This window comes from Aspergillus multicolor (genome assembly GCF_047715735.1).
Source record: "Aspergillus multicolor strain CBS 133.54 unplaced genomic scaffold BDW74scaffold_1, whole genome shotgun sequence".
Taxonomy (NCBI): Eukaryota; Fungi; Ascomycota; class Eurotiomycetes; order Eurotiales; family Aspergillaceae; genus Aspergillus; species Aspergillus multicolor.
In genome coordinates this window covers 1894124-1911044 of record NW_027395952.1, presented here as the reverse complement: position 1 = coordinate 1911044, position 16921 = coordinate 1894124, and the positions used below count along the sequence as shown (strand labels likewise).

Below are 16921 nucleotides of genomic sequence, written 5' to 3'. Positions count from 1 at the left end.
TGCCCTAGGACAATTGGTCCGTTCCTAGGTACGGATGTCACAGCCTGCTTGCAGGGCAACCCTGCCGAATCAGTCCTGGTGCTGTAATGCAGAAGTGGGAACTTGCTGCAGCATTGCCCAGCCCAGGCCCTTGCGACCAAGTCAATGCGAACATAGTTAACCGATTTATGCGCGCATCCGATGCCAGGCCAGCGGTTTCTCCGGATAGAGAGACCCGGCTCCCTGGATGATATCATGGCGGATCTTAAGGACAGGTATTGATAGGTTATCGTAGATTAGCGAGCGTTAGGCGACGTTGGACTGCAGTAGCCTGATGCAGGTCATTGAGGATCAAAGCTCAGACAGGGAATGGGCCATTCAGGGCTCTTGCCCAACATGCGTGGCAGGATGATATGTTCTAGCGCAGATTGCGAATTGCTGCAGCTAAAGTGCTAGTGAGTTGCGGACTTGAGGGGTAGGTAGTAGGTACCTCAGATGAGATTATCGACGTCGACATTGGAGACCTTGGGCTCTGGCACCGTCGTCCTACCTACTTGCTTTCGGCTTGATTGACTCTAGAAAGCCATATTCTGCTTTTGGGACATAACTTGGCGGTATAACGAACGCTAGTTCAATGTTGGCCCTCTGATGGCGCAGAAAATAAAGGTACGAGGGAGCCCTCGGCTATCCTGCCTTGGCTGTACCCCTACCCCTCCATGTACCTGCGCTTGGCGCGGCCCTAAACAGCCCTAACCATAAAGAAAGAGTCCAGAGGTACCTGTAGATGCGGGGGGGCGGGCTGCTTGAATACAACCCATAGGTAGGTACAACTCTGCCCCGCCAAAAGTTCCTTGAATCGCCCTTTAATGCCTGCGTCCGTACAAGTTGCCGGATATGTTATTCCAATGCGTCTCTATGGCAGCAAAATCAATTGGATATCAAACCGCCTCTCAGCTCAGACATTCTTTTCTTGGTCTTTTTATTCTTATTGTTCTTTTCCTTTTTATATAAATCCTTTCGGCACTACGGTTGTTCCAGGGCTGTTTGTCCTAATTGCGTTTCCTACGACGAGACTACTAAACGCTGGACTCCGTCATCAACGACGAAGACGGAGGCATTACCACACCGTCTTACAAACCGGATATGGGTGAGGTAACAGGCGGGCTATAATATGGTTAGATACCCTAGGTAAGTAGGCAAGCATCAACAGGGCGTGACAGGGTTAGCCCTAATCCGCCCCCGCGCGGGGCACCTCATGGGTGTCGGGCCTTGACTTTAACCTTGCTATAATGTGGTCTACCATAGCTTCGAAGAGGTGGGTGTTTCTCCGCGGCTTCTGGGATGTGCTTCCTGGCTGTGAATTTATTTGATAATAGTTTCTTTTGGTAGTACAACAGGGCTACGACCTTTCCCGACTGTCTATGCGTATTTGTCTTTGTCTTTGTGGTGACGTATAACTATATCTTAGATAGGGTTGGGTACCTACGGTAGGTATGAATAGATGCATCTCCTCGACGTCGTGGTCGTGTTGACTAGAGGTGGATTTAATGTTGAATTCAGTCGGCAACCATAGTCTTATGCTCCCTGGGTTTCCATCTCCAGTACATTTTCAAAGAAGCTAAGAGGAGAGTTGGAGCCGAAGCTAAAGTCAGAAGGGAATGGCAAATCTGCGTTAGATGTTCTTGTTAGTTTAGTTGCGGTCCAATAGGCGTCTTGACAGAGTGTGATTCTCACATTGATTGTTGAACGGTGCGCCAAACTCATTTAGACCTATATGCCCAGATCTGCCATCAAACTCTATCGGCGCCGAAAAGTCACAAGGTGCGCCCACAAGCCCGGTACTGCTGCCGGCAGCGTCATCGGGAGACACAGACGCAGACGCTTCGACGTCCATGTTTGTCTTTGCGTTTCCAAGGCTGAGGACGATGCGCAGGGCCCTCGCTACCTTGCCCGCCGCCTCGGATGTAGACGCCGTACTTGGATTCGTACTCAATTGAAGCCAGAGCTTGTGGCTTGAGATTAGTTGTTGACGGATCTCTTTGACCTCGCTCTCAGGAGTCTCAGACCTATCGACATCTTGGAGGTAAACACACAGCACGGCCGTCGCAAGCAGAACATCCTGCGTCAGAATATGCGTCACCTTCCATCGAAGCTGCCATAGACGACCGAAGGGCTGGGCTTCGTCGTGAAGCATCTGTTGGAAAGAGAGGATTTTGAGGGCGGAGGTTAAACAGGTTTGAACCGACTCGTTGTTCTGCACTCGCTTTGGTGATTGAGACTGAGAATGTCTAGTTGGACCGGAGCTAACCAGAGCCCGTCGGTGCAGGAGGATGCGTGCTTTGCAGTATGTAGTTTGTACACTTACGCGCTGCACTATGATGTTCGGACTATCCGTTATGCTGTAAACATCCCATCGCAAGTTAGGAGGAATAGCGCGCTCCAACAAGTCCCCAAGTAGCTGGTCGACCTTTTGCACCTGCTCGTATGAAGGCGGATGAATATCGCTATTTATATCACAGATCAAGCCGAGGGCGGGGATGAAGCGCGCCCGTGCAATGAGCGGAAGTATTGGCGTCCATTCTGTTTCCGGTCTAGCAGGCGGCATCACGGTGGTATTCTCGTCAAAATCGCAGTCAGGCAGATTCCGCGGTGGTTGTGTGTCCGTGTGCGTGTCTCTCGCAGTCCGGGGGAGACCGCTCTCCAGCGAGAGGCCGAGGTCCAATACCAGTATCGCAGCCCAGATGCGGCGGCGCATTTCGGCGTCGAAGGGGGAGATGGAGGGGAAGTGATTTGGGTCCCGGTGGTAGCCCATGCGCGTTGCAATATGGAGGATCAGGCTGATACTGAGCCAGCCGTCGGTGGCGCTGTCTTTCAGGAGGACACATTCGCCAGTAAGGAGCGTGATGAGTGTTTCTAGAATGTATGGGCCTCCTTTTGTGTACCTAGCTAAGATTAGGCACTGGACAATCTTTTCCCGGAAGAGGTCTTTCATGGTGAGATAGTCTGCCTTCAGGTGTCCGGCTGATCCGTTGGTGAAGTCGATGGTAAAGGTCTGCAGCCGCGCAGAAATGTATAACATGGAGAACATGAGACCTATCCAAGCAACAGAAGTGGTAGACGGATTTGCCCAGAAGGCTTCGTACTGGGCGACTGTGAGATTCAGACGGCTCGTCATCGGCCCGATTAAAATGGAGTGAACGCACCTCGCGCAGGAACTTCTTTCGATGGATTAGATCTATTGCCGGGTCAATATCTGCGAGAGCCGGATGAAAGCATAGGTAGGTAATTGAACACTGACAGGGAGTGATGATGTGGGAATCGAAATGCAGAGCCATGAGGCGGTCCACAGCAGTACGGGGAGGAACAGCAGCGAGTATCTCGTCTCTCGTTGCATGTCGATTGGGCCCATAGAACAAGTGTGAACCTGCACCGGGCGGCGCTTTGCTATCACTGACCAAGTCCTCCTTTAGTCCTTTGATTTTGGCAAGAACAGCCTCCCAATGGACGCTCTGGACATAGCTAGTTCCGGTCCCAGACTCCAGCAATTTCAGGGTGCCAGGGTCAGCACTGGGGTTTACCGGGGATGCAGCTTTAGCTTCAGCTTTATCTTGCAACTCGGATTTATTTAATGTCTGGTCCTGAGGGAATACATCTGCGGGCGTGGACGGTAGCGAGCTTGATCTCGGTAATTTTGGTGCGGGCGGACTGAGGAGTGCCTTGGACTGGCCGTTCATGAGCATCACCACAAGGTCCTCCAGCTCAGAGATTCTGTCATGGGGATTGGTGGATGCGGACCGTCGCGGAGGAGCGCAGCGCTGGGTATGAGGCTCGGGCGTGGAAGAAGATGCGGTCGCATACTGGCAGAAGGAGGCCGCACCACGTCTAACGCAAGGTCCGCATGGGCTCTGTCGGTCACACTTTCGCCTGATAGAGTTAGACTGAATTAGCTCGGGGCATCGTGATGGCTAGGGCACGTACTTCCGGTGTCTGCAAGAGTCACAGGAGAGCTGAACCTTGTCCCTGCGGCGATTGGGCGGTGGTCGAGGACGGGGACGGGGACACGGATGGTGAGCACTGCCCGCCATGGTATGGCCGGAGTTGTAGGTAAAGGGAAAAGGTTGAGCAATGGAAAGGGGTGAGAAGTCGAGGAAGGAACGATCGTCCGACCATCCGACCGTCCGCAACTTCTCTCCTTATATGGCGGAGTTAACCCTTGATATCTCGGCGTTAAGCATATCTCCATTGCAGATCTACTGAGTGTCTGGCATAGAACTATGGCCATTCAAGTATTTATGATAGCAAGGAAAGTCTGGCATCGTGAACCCACTACACCTTTAACAGAATACCCACCATGGCGACCGACTTGGAATCCGCCCATGAAAAGCCGGCTGGCCATCAACCAAGCGAGCCCGACCAGACCGCAACTGAACAAGAGACAAAAGCCAATATCGTCGACTGGGATGGACCAGAAGATCCCCAGAATCCGCAGAACTGGCCGGCTTGGAAACGCATGACCCAAGTTGTCCTCGCCAGTGCTTTCCTGCTCACTGCGTAAGACCCATGTGTTCTGATGAAGTGTAATTCTCCCCCTTACTGACTGGTACAAATATGGATATAGCAACCTCGCAGCAACAATGTTTGCACCGGGCGCTGCGTCGCTTGCTGCAGAGTTCCACATCACCAGTTCCACCGTCACCAGCCTTACCGTGTCCATCTACCTTGCTGGCTTCGCCGTAGGACCAATGTTCATTGCGCCGTTCTCTGAACTCTACGGGCGCCTTGTGATCTACCACGTCTGCAATATTGTTTACATTGGATTTATCATCGGATGTGCATTGGGCACAGACACCGGCATGTTTCTCGCGTTTCGGTTCCTGGCTGGGTGTGCTTCGAGCGGGCCATTGACTGTGGGCGGGGGAACTGTTGCTGATGTTGTCCCCCCTGCTCAGCGGGGGAGGGCCATGTCGTTGTTCTTCATAGGGCCGCTGCTGGGACCAGTCATGGGACCCATTATTGGTGGCTTTGTGTCTGAGTCGATTGGTTGGCGGTGGACGTTTTGGATCATACTGATCCTGGTCAGTAGAGCACCCCTATACCTTACGATACCCCCGTCTCTCGTAACTAACAGTTCATCCATGTACTGTAGGCCGGAGTCACATTCAGCATCTCCATATTCCTCCTCCACGAAACCAACGCCGCCGTCCTCCTGCAACGAAAAACCACCCGCCTACGCAAAGAAACGAACAACCCGACCCTAATCTCAAAGATGGACCGCGGCCTAACACCACGCCAGCTCTTCCTGCGCGCAATAACCCGCCCAACAAAGCTGTTGATTTTCTCACCGATCGTGCTCATTCTCTCCCTCCTCTGCGCCTTCACCTTCGGTCTCCTCTTCCTTCTCTTCACGACGTTCCCAATGGTCTTCGAAGAAACCTACCACTTCTCCCCTGGCGTGTCCGGGCTCTCCTATCTGGGCGTTGGGATCGGAATGGCGTCCTCCCTTGCGGTCTTCGCGACCGTGTCTGACAAACTACACCGCACCAGCCCGGGCGATCCACCCCGTAAGCCAGAAGACCGCCTCAAACACATGGCTTACATCATGCCCGCAATTCCCATTGGAATCTTCTGGTACGGCTGGGCAGCAGAATCCCAAACACACTGGATTGTGCCAATCCTAGGAACCGCGCTCTTTGGCTTTGGTGTCTTGTGGGTCCTTATGCCGACGCAGCTGTATATGGTCGATGCATTCGGGGCTGAAGCTGCGGCGTCGGCACTCGCTGCAAATGTTATCCTCCGTCTGCTATTCGCGGCGTTCGTGCCCCTTGTTGGGCCGCCTTTGTATAATGATCTAGGACTGGGGTGGGGGAACAGTGTCCTTGGTTTCATTGGCATTGCCTTTTTGCCGGTCCCGATGCTTTTTGGGAGGTACGGGGAGTGGCTGAGGGAGAGATTTGTTGTGGAATTGTGAGGGTGAGATTGTGGTGGCATTCCAACCTCGAAAGGCTCTTATAATCTTAGGGTTAGAAGGGTACCCTAGGTACCATAGGACAGATGGAAGGATTATGACCTGGCTGCCAGAGGCATTCCAGCTGCTTTCGGGGTGGGAAAACAACTGTTTGACGTTTCCTTTTGCAATTTTATGCATAGGTAACCAAGTATCACCTAGTACTGCAACGCTTACTAAACGTCCAATGCAATGCATGACCCGCCTGGATTCTCTGCTCACAGACGGACTGCTATAGGTAGTATCCAGTGCCTGCATGTCTTGGCGGCTTTAGATGAAGCAGTACCTATTGTACCTATAATCAGCAAAAGCGTCAAAGCACTTTTCAAAAGACCGCGACACTGGCGACATACCTCCTAGCCAGTCTTCGAGGTTTATACTGCTTGGCCAAAAGGCACTATACACGGTCCCTATGGTAGCGACCTTGCTGACTGGAACTACCTATAAGGGATACTAGGTATGGTAGGCTGTTAATGTGACAACACCATCTTTCCGTGTCAGACTCAGGGAATCAGATAGGTAGCATGTCTTGGGACACACGAGATAGCAGTTTCAACTCACCTCACCCGTGGGCGATAGGAGGTGGCATAACAAGCCTAGGACACGGCAGAGGGGCTTCAAAATCTGCATATGGATGTAACCGGCCAAGAGGTCTGGGCTGCGACGCCGACGCAGATATTCATTCCTCACCGGCGGGGCCCGCTGAGATTATTTTCTTTTTGAGAAATACAGACAGCTGGTTGGGGTTAGTGGGGGCGTCACCAGGACGTGAAACGTGCATTTGGTGTTCGTGAACACTCCACCGTATGGTAGTTTGTCGGACTAGGTTGTTCCCCTATCGCAGGGCAACGCGTCGAGTTGGCCCTGGGCCCGGCTGTCCGTGTGGCTACCCTCATAAGAACACTTGTGCCGGGGAAACGTGCTCGGGAATACATGAGGTTTCATGCCGCTTTAACACCCTGTCTCCGTTAGGGCACTGAAATCTTGCTAGGCTGCTTTGGCAGGGTACATAGGGTAAGTTAACTGCCTGACTCCTACGGTACGTGCAACCCGAGGCTGAGGCTATGGTATGGTGTATTGAAAATAGGCCAGACCGCAGCCGCTCTCGGAAATCTGGTCCCGCTGATGGAGTTACGTACCAATGACCCTACTATAGGCAGCAGTTGTGAGGACTCAGGTTGGCTGGTACAACCACCAAACAGAGTCTAGACGCCGAAAGTGGAGTGGATAGCTGCTTGATGTCGGCTCTCGCCGCAGGTAACCGCTGCATACACTCTATTTAAGGTTTAGCTAAAGCTGTCCATTGCTATTTGAAGAGCCTGGGCGCTGTAACCATGCAGATCAAGTCAGACTAGCTGCCTCAGATTGATGATGCCATCTCCACTGTGGGTTGTATGCACAAGGCAACATGAATCCAACCAAACGAACGACAGCTCACAATACCCCAGGGGCTTTTAGAGTGGTATAATGGCAGCAAGTTGAAGGCACTATGGTAGAGAATGAGCAACTTAACTAAGATACGAACACCGAATCTGCAACTTTGCGGTACTATCATGTGTATTGGGTTAAAGGTTAGAGTAGTACCCCCGGCTTCGTATGGCCTAGCCACCGGTATTCCTACAAGACCCTGCTCGCTTAGAAGCACTTCAGGCCGTCGGCTTCGAGAGCAGCTCCTACACTGCCGAACTTGAGCGAGAACCCTGTCCTCACGATGGGTCCGTTTCAGGTCGCGCGATCAGACTGCATTTTGTGGGCCCTACCCACCCAAACAGGTAGCTCGTGAAGTGTGGTGGACCAGAAGGGCCTGAGACCCTGGTTTAGGGCGTCCAGCCATTTTAGCCGTGGTGTAATGCCAAGTGATTTATTCGCTGGCCCAGGAATACCTCGCCTGCTGGCTGTTCTGTGCTTGCCACCTCGTTGTGGTGGTCGGGCTTCATGCTACTGACTGCTCAGACTCGAAAGTTAGGATTGAGATGGACACGAGTAGGTTATGGTGGCACGATGGACAATACAATTCCAGTTTTCAGTGCCTGCACCCAGCGCCTGAGCCTGGCTGCAATGGACCCGTCGTCCTTGTTCCTTCATCACCACCTGCAGGTCCGCGACGATATGAGACACGGCGGAGATTAAAAACTGGTCTTCAAAGTCTGGGCTTGTTTCTGGTAGATAGATGGCTCGGGATGCTCCGACGGAGGGTCGTCGGTGTATACTTAGGTAGTTAACAGCCTCGGAATGCGGTCAAGAAGCTCTATATAAGATGCACTGATTCCCCGATCTTCGACTTGTACCCTACCGTCCCCGGCGTCTCATTCATTCCGATCAGTTCTGCTCGATTTACCACTCTTTCCTTGGGCTGGCCCTTGCATTCATTCTATCCATTCATTCATCTAGTCTTTCTACTTCTTTCTTTCGCGTCAATAAAACCAAAATGAGGCTCTCTCTTTTCGCCACCGCACTCATCACCCCGCTGCAGCTGGTCTCAGCACACTACTTCTTCGACACCCTCATCCTCGACGGTGTTGAAACCACACCCAACCAATACGTCCGCTCCAACACGCGTCCCGCAAAATACAATCCCACCAAATGGATCAACACCCGCGACGACATGACCCCCGACATGCCCGACTTCCGCTGCAACAAGGGGTCCTTCACCTTCGCAGGACAAACTGGCACAGCTGAGGTGACAGCCGGGTCCAAGCTGGCGATGAAGCTGGGTGTTGGCGCGACTATACAGCACCCGGGCCCGGGGCTTGTTTATATGTCGAAAGCCCCTGGTGCCGCGAACCAGTATGAGGGCGATGGTGATTGGTTCAAGGTCCATGAAGAGGGCATCTGTGATACGGCCAAGGATATTAAGAGTGATGCTTGGTGTACGTGGGATAAGGACCGTATTGAGTTTACGGTTCCGAGGGATTTGCCGGATGGGGAGTATTTGGTGAGGTCGGAGCATATCGGTGCGTTCTTTGTCTTGTTTGCCCCTTAAAAAGAGAAGCAGGTTGGGTTATGATACTAATGTCGAGTAGGTGTCCATGGAGCGCATGCCGGAGAGGCCGAGTTCTACTACGAGTAAGCTGCCCTTCTTTTCTTGTGTGATTCTATCCTCAGCCAGCGCATGCATGTGCTAACAAAAGCCAGATGCGCCCAGATCAAGGTCACCGGCGGTGGAAGCGGAACCCCCGGACCGACCATCAAGTTTCCAGGCGGGTACAAGCAGAACGACCCCTCGTTCAACTTCAGCGTCTGGGGCGGCATGAAGGAGTATCCGATGCCCGGCCCGGAAGTCTGGACTGGCACTGGCACTGGCACTGGAAATTCAAGCTCCAGCCCTGCGTATGATGGAGGTAGCGAGGATGAATCTGTCGCGTATCCTCAGCAAGACAAGGCCGATACCTGCGGAGGCAGCTTTTATCGCCGTGAACACGCTCGTGACTTCAGCACCTGAACCATGGATGGAATGTCAGGCGGAAACGAGGATATGTGTTAAGGGGCTTAGTTGACGCCTGGCTTTTCTCGAGGACGCCGGAGTGTACTCAGGTGCCCAGAACCTGAGTAGCCTGTATTACCTGTGACTTTTATTCTTTTCTATTCTACCTTCCTTTCAGAATCTCTTCAGGTCGAGTTTTGACAATCTTAGATATTTCTATTATCCAAGAGAAACAAAGAAAATGCCGTTGCGATTTTAGCTACATGTATAATGGTAAGGCTAGCCAGCCCTTGATCTGTATTCCCCCACCATGTCCATGAACATTGGAAGGAATGGTCTGATAGCTCTGCGCAGATCAATTTGTGGTACGTATTCCATGTATTTTTTGGGAGAGCATCACCCTGGCCTGGATCCGCGCCAATAACATTTCATAAGTGCCAGCAATGGACGACAGAACATGGTCCATGATCCTCTGTAACAGCCAAATAGTAGTGAGTGTTAGGTCTTGGAATATGCCTTGAATGGCATTCCTCCCTACTGGACCCGGGACTTTGGCGATTCTGAGTATGCGGGGTTCGTTAAGGGGGGTACTCTGGTAAGATATGCGGAGAGTTAAGCTATATTAAAGAAATGGAAAAGGGAGGGGGTGATATTGAACACATCCTGGTGGTGATGGCGGAGCTGGGCTTGAGATTCGGGGTTGAGGCTGGTGGGTCCAGTAAGTTTGCAGGAGACTGTGCTGCAGAGGAGAGAGATATAGAGAGGACCTCGGGAGGTTATTCTTCTCCTCGTCCTGACTTTGCGGTCTTATGGACGTCATGGTGGTGCAGATAGGTTGGACACACCCCAAGATTGGTGTAGGTTTTAAGAAAGCATCTTTCCCGGGACCGCCCCAAGAGATTCCCAGTCCACTAGGCTGTCTACTATGGCAGCTGCTTGATAATTTCAATTCCTACGGCCTTGTACATGCGAAAAAAGGTGTATGCTAGCCGGTATGCCGAGTTCGACAGGCCAGTCTCAGTCTTGACGACTGCTAGTCGGAAATGAGCCACCAAAGGCATGCTGGATATCAACTCGTGACTTCGATCCAGGGGCTGATAGGAATGTGGGACGATTGCAAGTCCAGGTGTGAAGACGGAATAAACCCTTGGAAAGCGAACCTCGTGGCCTTTATGCCTGACGGCTATTAAATAAGACCGCCAGGCCAGGAGACGGCGCTAGAGTATGTTAATAAGAAATGAGGAGGGGGGCTCCGACAAGAATCCATGCCATTGCCTCCGTATAAGTAGTTTAGATCTGATAATCGCATTATTCATACCCTCCAGCTGGGCGTGGGGATGATTTCAGAGATCGAAGCGGACGGGTCATCCCGCTCCCAGTTGCTTGACGACAATTGTTTCGTTTGAGAGGGTCTCGCACACGGTCGATACTTGCCTTTGGATATGAGGTCCATGAATATGAGGTTCATGGGCAGAGGCGCTCTTTTTATGGGGGAGATTCGAAGGAGATAGGCTCGTCTGGTAGGGCTAATGGTAAGCTGGATCGTTGTGCAACCCTCCCTCCCAAGGGAGCGGTTCGTGTCCCTGTCCCCTGATCAGCTGCAGAAGAAACATCTGCGGGGTAAACGCAATCTTATACTAGGCTGTATCACATACATGCGGATCTCAGAATATGATTCTGTAAGAGATGCCTGGGAATCTCATATTCTTACTGGCGCATCTGGTTTGCTTGGAACATTGCAGGCTCGGTAATATGCAGTAGCTTTCTTTGCTGGATATTCTCACACTCATTGAGCTTGTATGGCGCGATTAACTGTGCTCTGATATACCCCATGTGCCATGTCCAAACCAATCACTCACTCTAATACCCTGCAGGCATCAACACATGGAGCTTCTAACCGAAACAATGGCATACACTGGAGACAGGGCTTGGGCAACCGCTTCTTGTAAGAGAACGCATATAAAATGGAGGAAATATCACGCAGTCCTATGAGACTGCGCATCGCCTTCTCCAGTTCTCTTCCAGCTCATCTGAGATTGCCCACTCTCAGTACCCCAATTAAACATATACCTCGTCATCCATCATGTCGTTCCATCTAACCAGCCTCGTCCTCTTCCTCCTCGGCTTGCTCACGGCCCAGCCAGTCCACGCCCTCTTCCGCTGCACCGGCACGGCCCTGGCCTGTAGGATCCAGCTCAACCGCAGCAAGAACCCGCCCCCGGCTTCCCGCAGCGCCGACTGCTCCAGCTATCAGCTCACCACTGTAACCCCAGCTCCAACGTAAGCCCTGTACGCCCTCAAGCTTTGCCAGGCCAAAGAACCAGACTAACCTCACCCGGACAGCGCCATAACCACAACCGTCGAAACCGTCATCACCACCATCACCGTCACCGTCGACCCCAACCTCGCCGCCCGCACAGCCAACCCTGCCCGCGCTATCCGCCAAACAACCGCAACCCCAACCGCCCTCCCCGCTTACGTCTTCGGCCCGTGCCTCCAACCCGGCGCATACGGCTCCGCATGCTCATGCCTCGGTATCCCCGGCAGCACAAGCACAGCCGCTACCCCAACAAGCCTCATCAGCGTAACGACGACGGTTACAGAAACAGTGACCGTAACACCGACCCCACCCCCCTGCGCAAACCCAGCGACCTGCGGCGGGTTCAACGCAATCGAGTGCCCATCCGGCCCGTTCAATTTCTGCGCGTGCGGGTTTAATGATGACGGCGAGGCAACGTGCATTGCGGCCGTGGACTATGCTGCGGCGGCGGCTTGTACCCGGGATGAGGAGTGTGGAGAAGGCAATGTTTGTCAAACGGGGACGTGCTGTGAGACGCCGGTTTGTGCGCCGCTGGGTGTTGGGTGTCCGCTTGCAGAGGAGGGTGCGGATCTGAATGCCAATGCGGCGGCTGTAAGTGAGGAGGTGAATGTGCAGGGGTGCAATGGGAATATTATTTCGTGTGATGGGGATGGGGATGCGGAGTAGGATGGTAAGGAATGGATTGTTGAGGTAGAGGTAGGTACCCTAGGCTGATTAGGGTGTCTAGGATAAGGTACACCTGCCCCTTACCATGGCCGAAATGAAGGTTCGTTCAGATTTTAGTTAGTTATTTGCTGACGTGCGCTGTCTGCTGTTCCAACGTTGGGCGGAGGCAATTTCAGGTTCACGCCGGGTCACTTTGCTGGGCCATACTGGCTTCCTTACCACATACATACTTACAAGCAGGGGCGAGAAATTGTACCTGATGACTGCTTTTGCTGACCTCCTGAGTATCTAATCACGTATCTTCCGTTCAACTATCCACAAATATGTATTAATGCATGTTGAGCGAGCAGGAGATAAATGGCATACATATCTACAGATTATCAAGGAAAGGGAATGGGGTTAATACGCATCATTGGCGAGTGAGTCTTGGATCTGATGGAGGACAGGTTGCCTGAGAATCTGACCGAGCCAAGCTAGGTACGGTTGGAGCTTGAAGGACCCCTGGGAAGTGAGAGCTCGGGGGTCGAAATGCTGCATTTCACACTCATGGCCATGAAGGTCTCGGTGACTTTGCTGAGTAGAAGGGATGTAAAGAGTCAAGAACATTTAGTAAACGTTATAATCCATCGCATAGCGCCGGCATGTACTGTTTCATAACCAGACAAGTCTTGAATATGGATGTATAAAATTATCAGCTGGGTATTTATGTGTAAGTATGCAAGACAGTGCGATTCCCAGGTATGCCACGATATATAGTGTTAAGTTGGAACCACTGGTAGATATATAAGTGTCGTAGTATGCGTAGATCGTGTACCTTTCCTTCAGGCCTAACCCTACAAGGACCGTTTTTGCGAGATCCAAGCCCTAACTGGGGTGGGTCGGGCCTTGCAGATGGTGATTCCAACAGACTGTCCCTGGCCGAATTTCGGCATCCCCAGCAGCAATTTCCCGGTAGCTTCGCCGTGAGTCTGGAACCTTCGTCAAGCTAGGGGCCGAGAGCGGGACTGCGCTCATTTGTCAAACGCAATAATTAATTTGCGACGCCTTGAAAGTGGACCCGGACGGGCCCTGAAGATATTGACAGGCTCCACCAACGGCCGACAGCCTACATAAAAGGCCGCACCTCTTCCAAGAAAAACCCGCAACGATCGCGCAAAACTTGTTCAACAGCCAATCTTCAGCATGAGGATCTCCCGAGCAGCTCTCCAAGCCGCGGCCCTCGGCGCCGCCGGCGCCTCCAGCCTTCACACTGCCTCCAACAGCAGCGGCAGCGGCTACGACTACATCGTCGTGGGCGGCGGCCCCGCGGGTATCATTACAGCCGAGCGCTTCGTCGAAGCAGGCAAGAACGTCCTGCTCCTCGAGCGAGGCACCGGACCAACCGTATCCACCGGCTCCAACGAGACCCTGCCCTGGAACAACACGCTCACCCCCATCGACCTCCCGGGCCTCTCCGCCGACGTCGGCGCCCTGGACGTCTGGAACGAGTACATGTGCACCGACACAGCCGGCAACGCAGCGTGCGTGCTCGGCGGCGGCGTGACAGTCAACTACATGGTCTTCGTGCACCCGAGCAAGCACGACTTTGACGACAACAAGAACTGGCCCGAGGGGTGGAAGTGGGAGGATCTGGCTCCTGCTGCGGAACGGCTGTACGCGCGGAACCGCGGGACGATCCTCCCCTCCGCTGATGGGAAGCGCTACGATCAGGGTCTTTACACTGTTCTTTCCAAATTCTTGTCTACGCTTGGCTGGAAATCCGTTGACATGATTGCTCAGCCTGACGAGAAGCACCGCGTCTACAGCTACCCCGCCTGGAACGTCCAGGACCAGGTTCGTGCTGGACCGGTCCGGACCTATCTCCCCCTTGCCCAGAACAGCGAAAACTTCTCCCTCCGCCTGAACACCAAGGTCCTTCGCATCGTGCGTGAGGGCAGCACCGTTACCGGCGTTGAGGTGCAGAACGCCGCCGGCAACACCGAGATCATCCCCCTCGCACCCAACGGGCGCGTCGTGCTTGCAGCGGGCGCCCTATCAACCCCCCGCCTCCTCTTCAACTCGGGCATCGGACCAGCCAAGCAGATCGAGACCGCTGCAAAGGGTGGAATCGCCGTCCCCGCGAAGAAAGACTGGATCGACCTCCCCGTCGGCAAGACGCTCAAGGACCACCCCATCTTCACCATCACCACCAAGACACCCGGCAACTTCAGCATCCCTGACTACGATGCTATTCTGGACGGCAGCGATAGGAGTGATATTGCTCTGTACGGACAGGGTTCCGGATTGCTCACGCAGGGCAAACACCGCCTTATCTTCTTCTCTTCGAACAACGTCCACAACCACACGCGGTATTTCCAGGGCTCTTGTGCGCCCAAGGAAGATGCCGTCCTTGAGATCAAGGCGTATATGACGCATGGTTTGACCTCTTCTGGTGTTTTGGGACTCGACGAGGAGCAAAACACGGTCATCGAGACCTCGCCGTATATGCAGACGGCGGATGATGTTCTTGCCGCTGGGCTGTTTGTGTCTGAGCTCCTGCAGGACTTTGATCAGCCTGCCAAGGGCTGGGAGTTGACGGTTGATGCGAACGTCACTGAGATTCTTTCTTCGCCGGCGGCTGGAACGCATTATACGTCTACGGCGAAGATGGGGCTTGATGATGGACGGAAGAATGGAACGGCCGTTGTGGATGTGAATACGAAGGTTTATGGCATGGATAACTTGGTAAGTCTCTCGTAACTCTATATCAATAGATGTATCGCTAACAAGGCCTTGTGTAGTATGTTGTTGACGGCAGTATCCACCCCGACCTGTCGACCGGTAACATCCAGACGACGATCATGGTTGTCGCTGAAGCGGCCGCTGCTCGCATTCTTGCTCAGAAATAGGGCAAAGGAGAGCGAACTTTGATTGATGGATCGTTAATGGCGAAGATGTATTATATGAACTAGATTATAAAACTATTGTATTATTTTGTTATTTTATCCAAATATCACATCACGATGTCACTTGTCCTTAACGCGCATCTCTCGATGATATTATGAAGTTCCAGGGGTGCCCTTGCTCCCAATCGGTGAGAGAGATCTTGGACTGGCTCTGTTCTAGAGCCTGGACCTAACCTACGTAAAACTTAGTATTTATTGCGTAAAATCGGAACCAGCTGCATATTTGATGTGCGGATTTTTCTCGTGTAGGGGTCCCTTTGCGAGACCCATTGGCGGGATACCGAGGCATCCTGTCCCTGTTTTTCTAATGCAGGTACCAAAGTGGGTCTCTTCGATATGTCAAACATCAGTCAGCGATTATCAATCGCGCTGCAGATTACCAAGGGTCCACAATTACTCCTTGATAGGTATAGTGTATCGAGATTGATTAGGGCTATGTGGGGATCAGGGCCCGTATCGGCATGCAAGAAACCGAAAGAGCCGACCTAATGACGTGCCGTGTGCCTGGCGAGGCTGCATTATCAGGAATGCCGGTGTCGGCGGTTTGAAGTTTGAGTCTTTGCTCCAGATTTGGTGCCATTTATTCTTCTAACCTAGGGTCTGGAATCTTGTCTATAGGTAGATATGGCTGTGGTGTTTAACTTATGGGAGGTTTACCAGAAAAGTACCATAGTCTTCTGCGCTGCATATGTAACCTTAATATTACTGTGTAAAATATAAACACATGGAAATCAGGTCCTTCCCCGGTTATAGGTATCACCAATATGGCAGTACGGCTCTTTATTTCACAAGATTGTAATCATACAAGGCCAAGTGTCATATAAGGTAGCCATGCAGGACGGAAGATAGTCTGTACATGGGTGTTCATGTGTAGTACTAAGATAACTTCCTTGACTAGTGCCCACTGCCCAAAATTAATTGGTGCTATAAGGAACGTATGCCATTTTGGATTTACCCAAATGAGTACTTTGAATAACCTTTACGGCCAATGCAAGTACTGCATGTAAGTCAACCTAGGAACATGCTAGCATACATTAACATGGTTTTATCAGGTTTATAACCTGCTCCATCACCCGGCACTCTTGACCAGCACAATTATCAAGCATACATAGTGAATGCCGAATGGCTGGATTTGATAAGTCGTTTTTAGCATCATACTCCTAATCCCTCTTACCAGGGGCCCAAGTCGTTACGTAACCTCCATCCCCAACCGTGGAAGAGAACGAAGTAAAAGTCAAGCCCTGGAGCTCGATATCGTGCTCCATAAATTAGGCCATGGCCTTGTCCTTCTCCTCTAAACTGTGAACATAAGGGCGCGTGCTTCATACAAGGTCCTTGCTGTGGCAATATCATCTTGACCTGGATCTGGACGGAGTCGATTATCTCTGGGCTTATTGTTGCCCTGTCCCTGAAGCAGATGCTCCAAACATGTTTTATGGTAAGCACGGCGCCGATCATTTGTCTGGCGAAAGTGGATACAATAGCCAAACAGCCGCATAGGTTGAGATGGCAGCTTCTTGAGACGTTAGTTTACCTAGGTAGTTGGGGGAGGCTCAAGAGGCATACTCGGACCTCCGTTTAGG

At 52.3% G+C, this 16921-nt stretch overlaps 5 protein-coding genes across 5 annotated transcripts; 4 read left to right on the top strand and 1 right to left on the bottom strand.

Moving 5' to 3' along the window:
- Nucleotides 1–1554: 1554 nt before the first annotated feature.
- On the bottom strand, nt 1555–4064 carry BDW74DRAFT_172667 (Zn(II)2Cys6 transcription factor; the record flags this gene model as incomplete). Its single annotated transcript, XM_073727619.1, has 5 exons — nt 1555–1646; nt 1714–3121; nt 3183–3214; nt 3278–3903; nt 3958–4064. The coding sequence occupies 5 exons, from the start codon at nt 4062–4064 to the stop codon at nt 1555–1557; spliced, it is 2265 nt and encodes a 754-aa protein (XP_073589925.1).
- Nucleotides 4065–4330: 266 nt separating this feature from the next.
- BDW74DRAFT_164774 (MFS transporter) lies at nt 4331–5947 on the top strand (the record flags this gene model as incomplete). Its single annotated transcript, XM_073726310.1, has 3 exons — nt 4331–4530; nt 4598–5054; nt 5126–5947. The coding sequence occupies 3 exons, from the start codon at nt 4331–4333 to the stop codon at nt 5945–5947; spliced, it is 1479 nt and encodes a 492-aa protein (XP_073589924.1).
- A 2464-nt stretch (nt 5948–8411) lies between these two features.
- BDW74DRAFT_172665 (lytic polysaccharide monooxygenase auxiliary activity family 9 protein) lies at nt 8412–9425 on the top strand (the record flags this gene model as incomplete). The annotated part of the gene is made up of 3 exons (XM_073727618.1): nt 8412–8937; nt 9007–9049; nt 9119–9425. The coding sequence occupies 3 exons, from the start codon at nt 8412–8414 to the stop codon at nt 9423–9425; spliced, it is 876 nt and encodes a 291-aa protein (XP_073589923.1).
- Nucleotides 9426–11490: 2065 nt separating this feature from the next.
- Nucleotides 11491–12393, top strand: BDW74DRAFT_172664 (uncharacterized protein; the record flags this gene model as incomplete). Its single annotated transcript, XM_073727617.1, has 2 exons — nt 11491–11687; nt 11751–12393. 2 exons carry the CDS (start codon nt 11491–11493, stop codon nt 12391–12393), a joined length of 840 nt encoding a protein of 279 aa, XP_073589922.1.
- A 1182-nt stretch (nt 12394–13575) lies between these two features.
- BDW74DRAFT_184646 (putative cellobiose dehydrogenase) lies at nt 13576–15281 on the top strand (the record flags this gene model as incomplete). The annotated part of the gene is made up of 2 exons (XM_073730867.1): nt 13576–15117; nt 15174–15281. The coding sequence occupies 2 exons, from the start codon at nt 13576–13578 to the stop codon at nt 15279–15281; spliced, it is 1650 nt and encodes a 549-aa protein (XP_073589921.1).
- Nucleotides 15282–16921: the final 1640 nt, after the last annotated feature.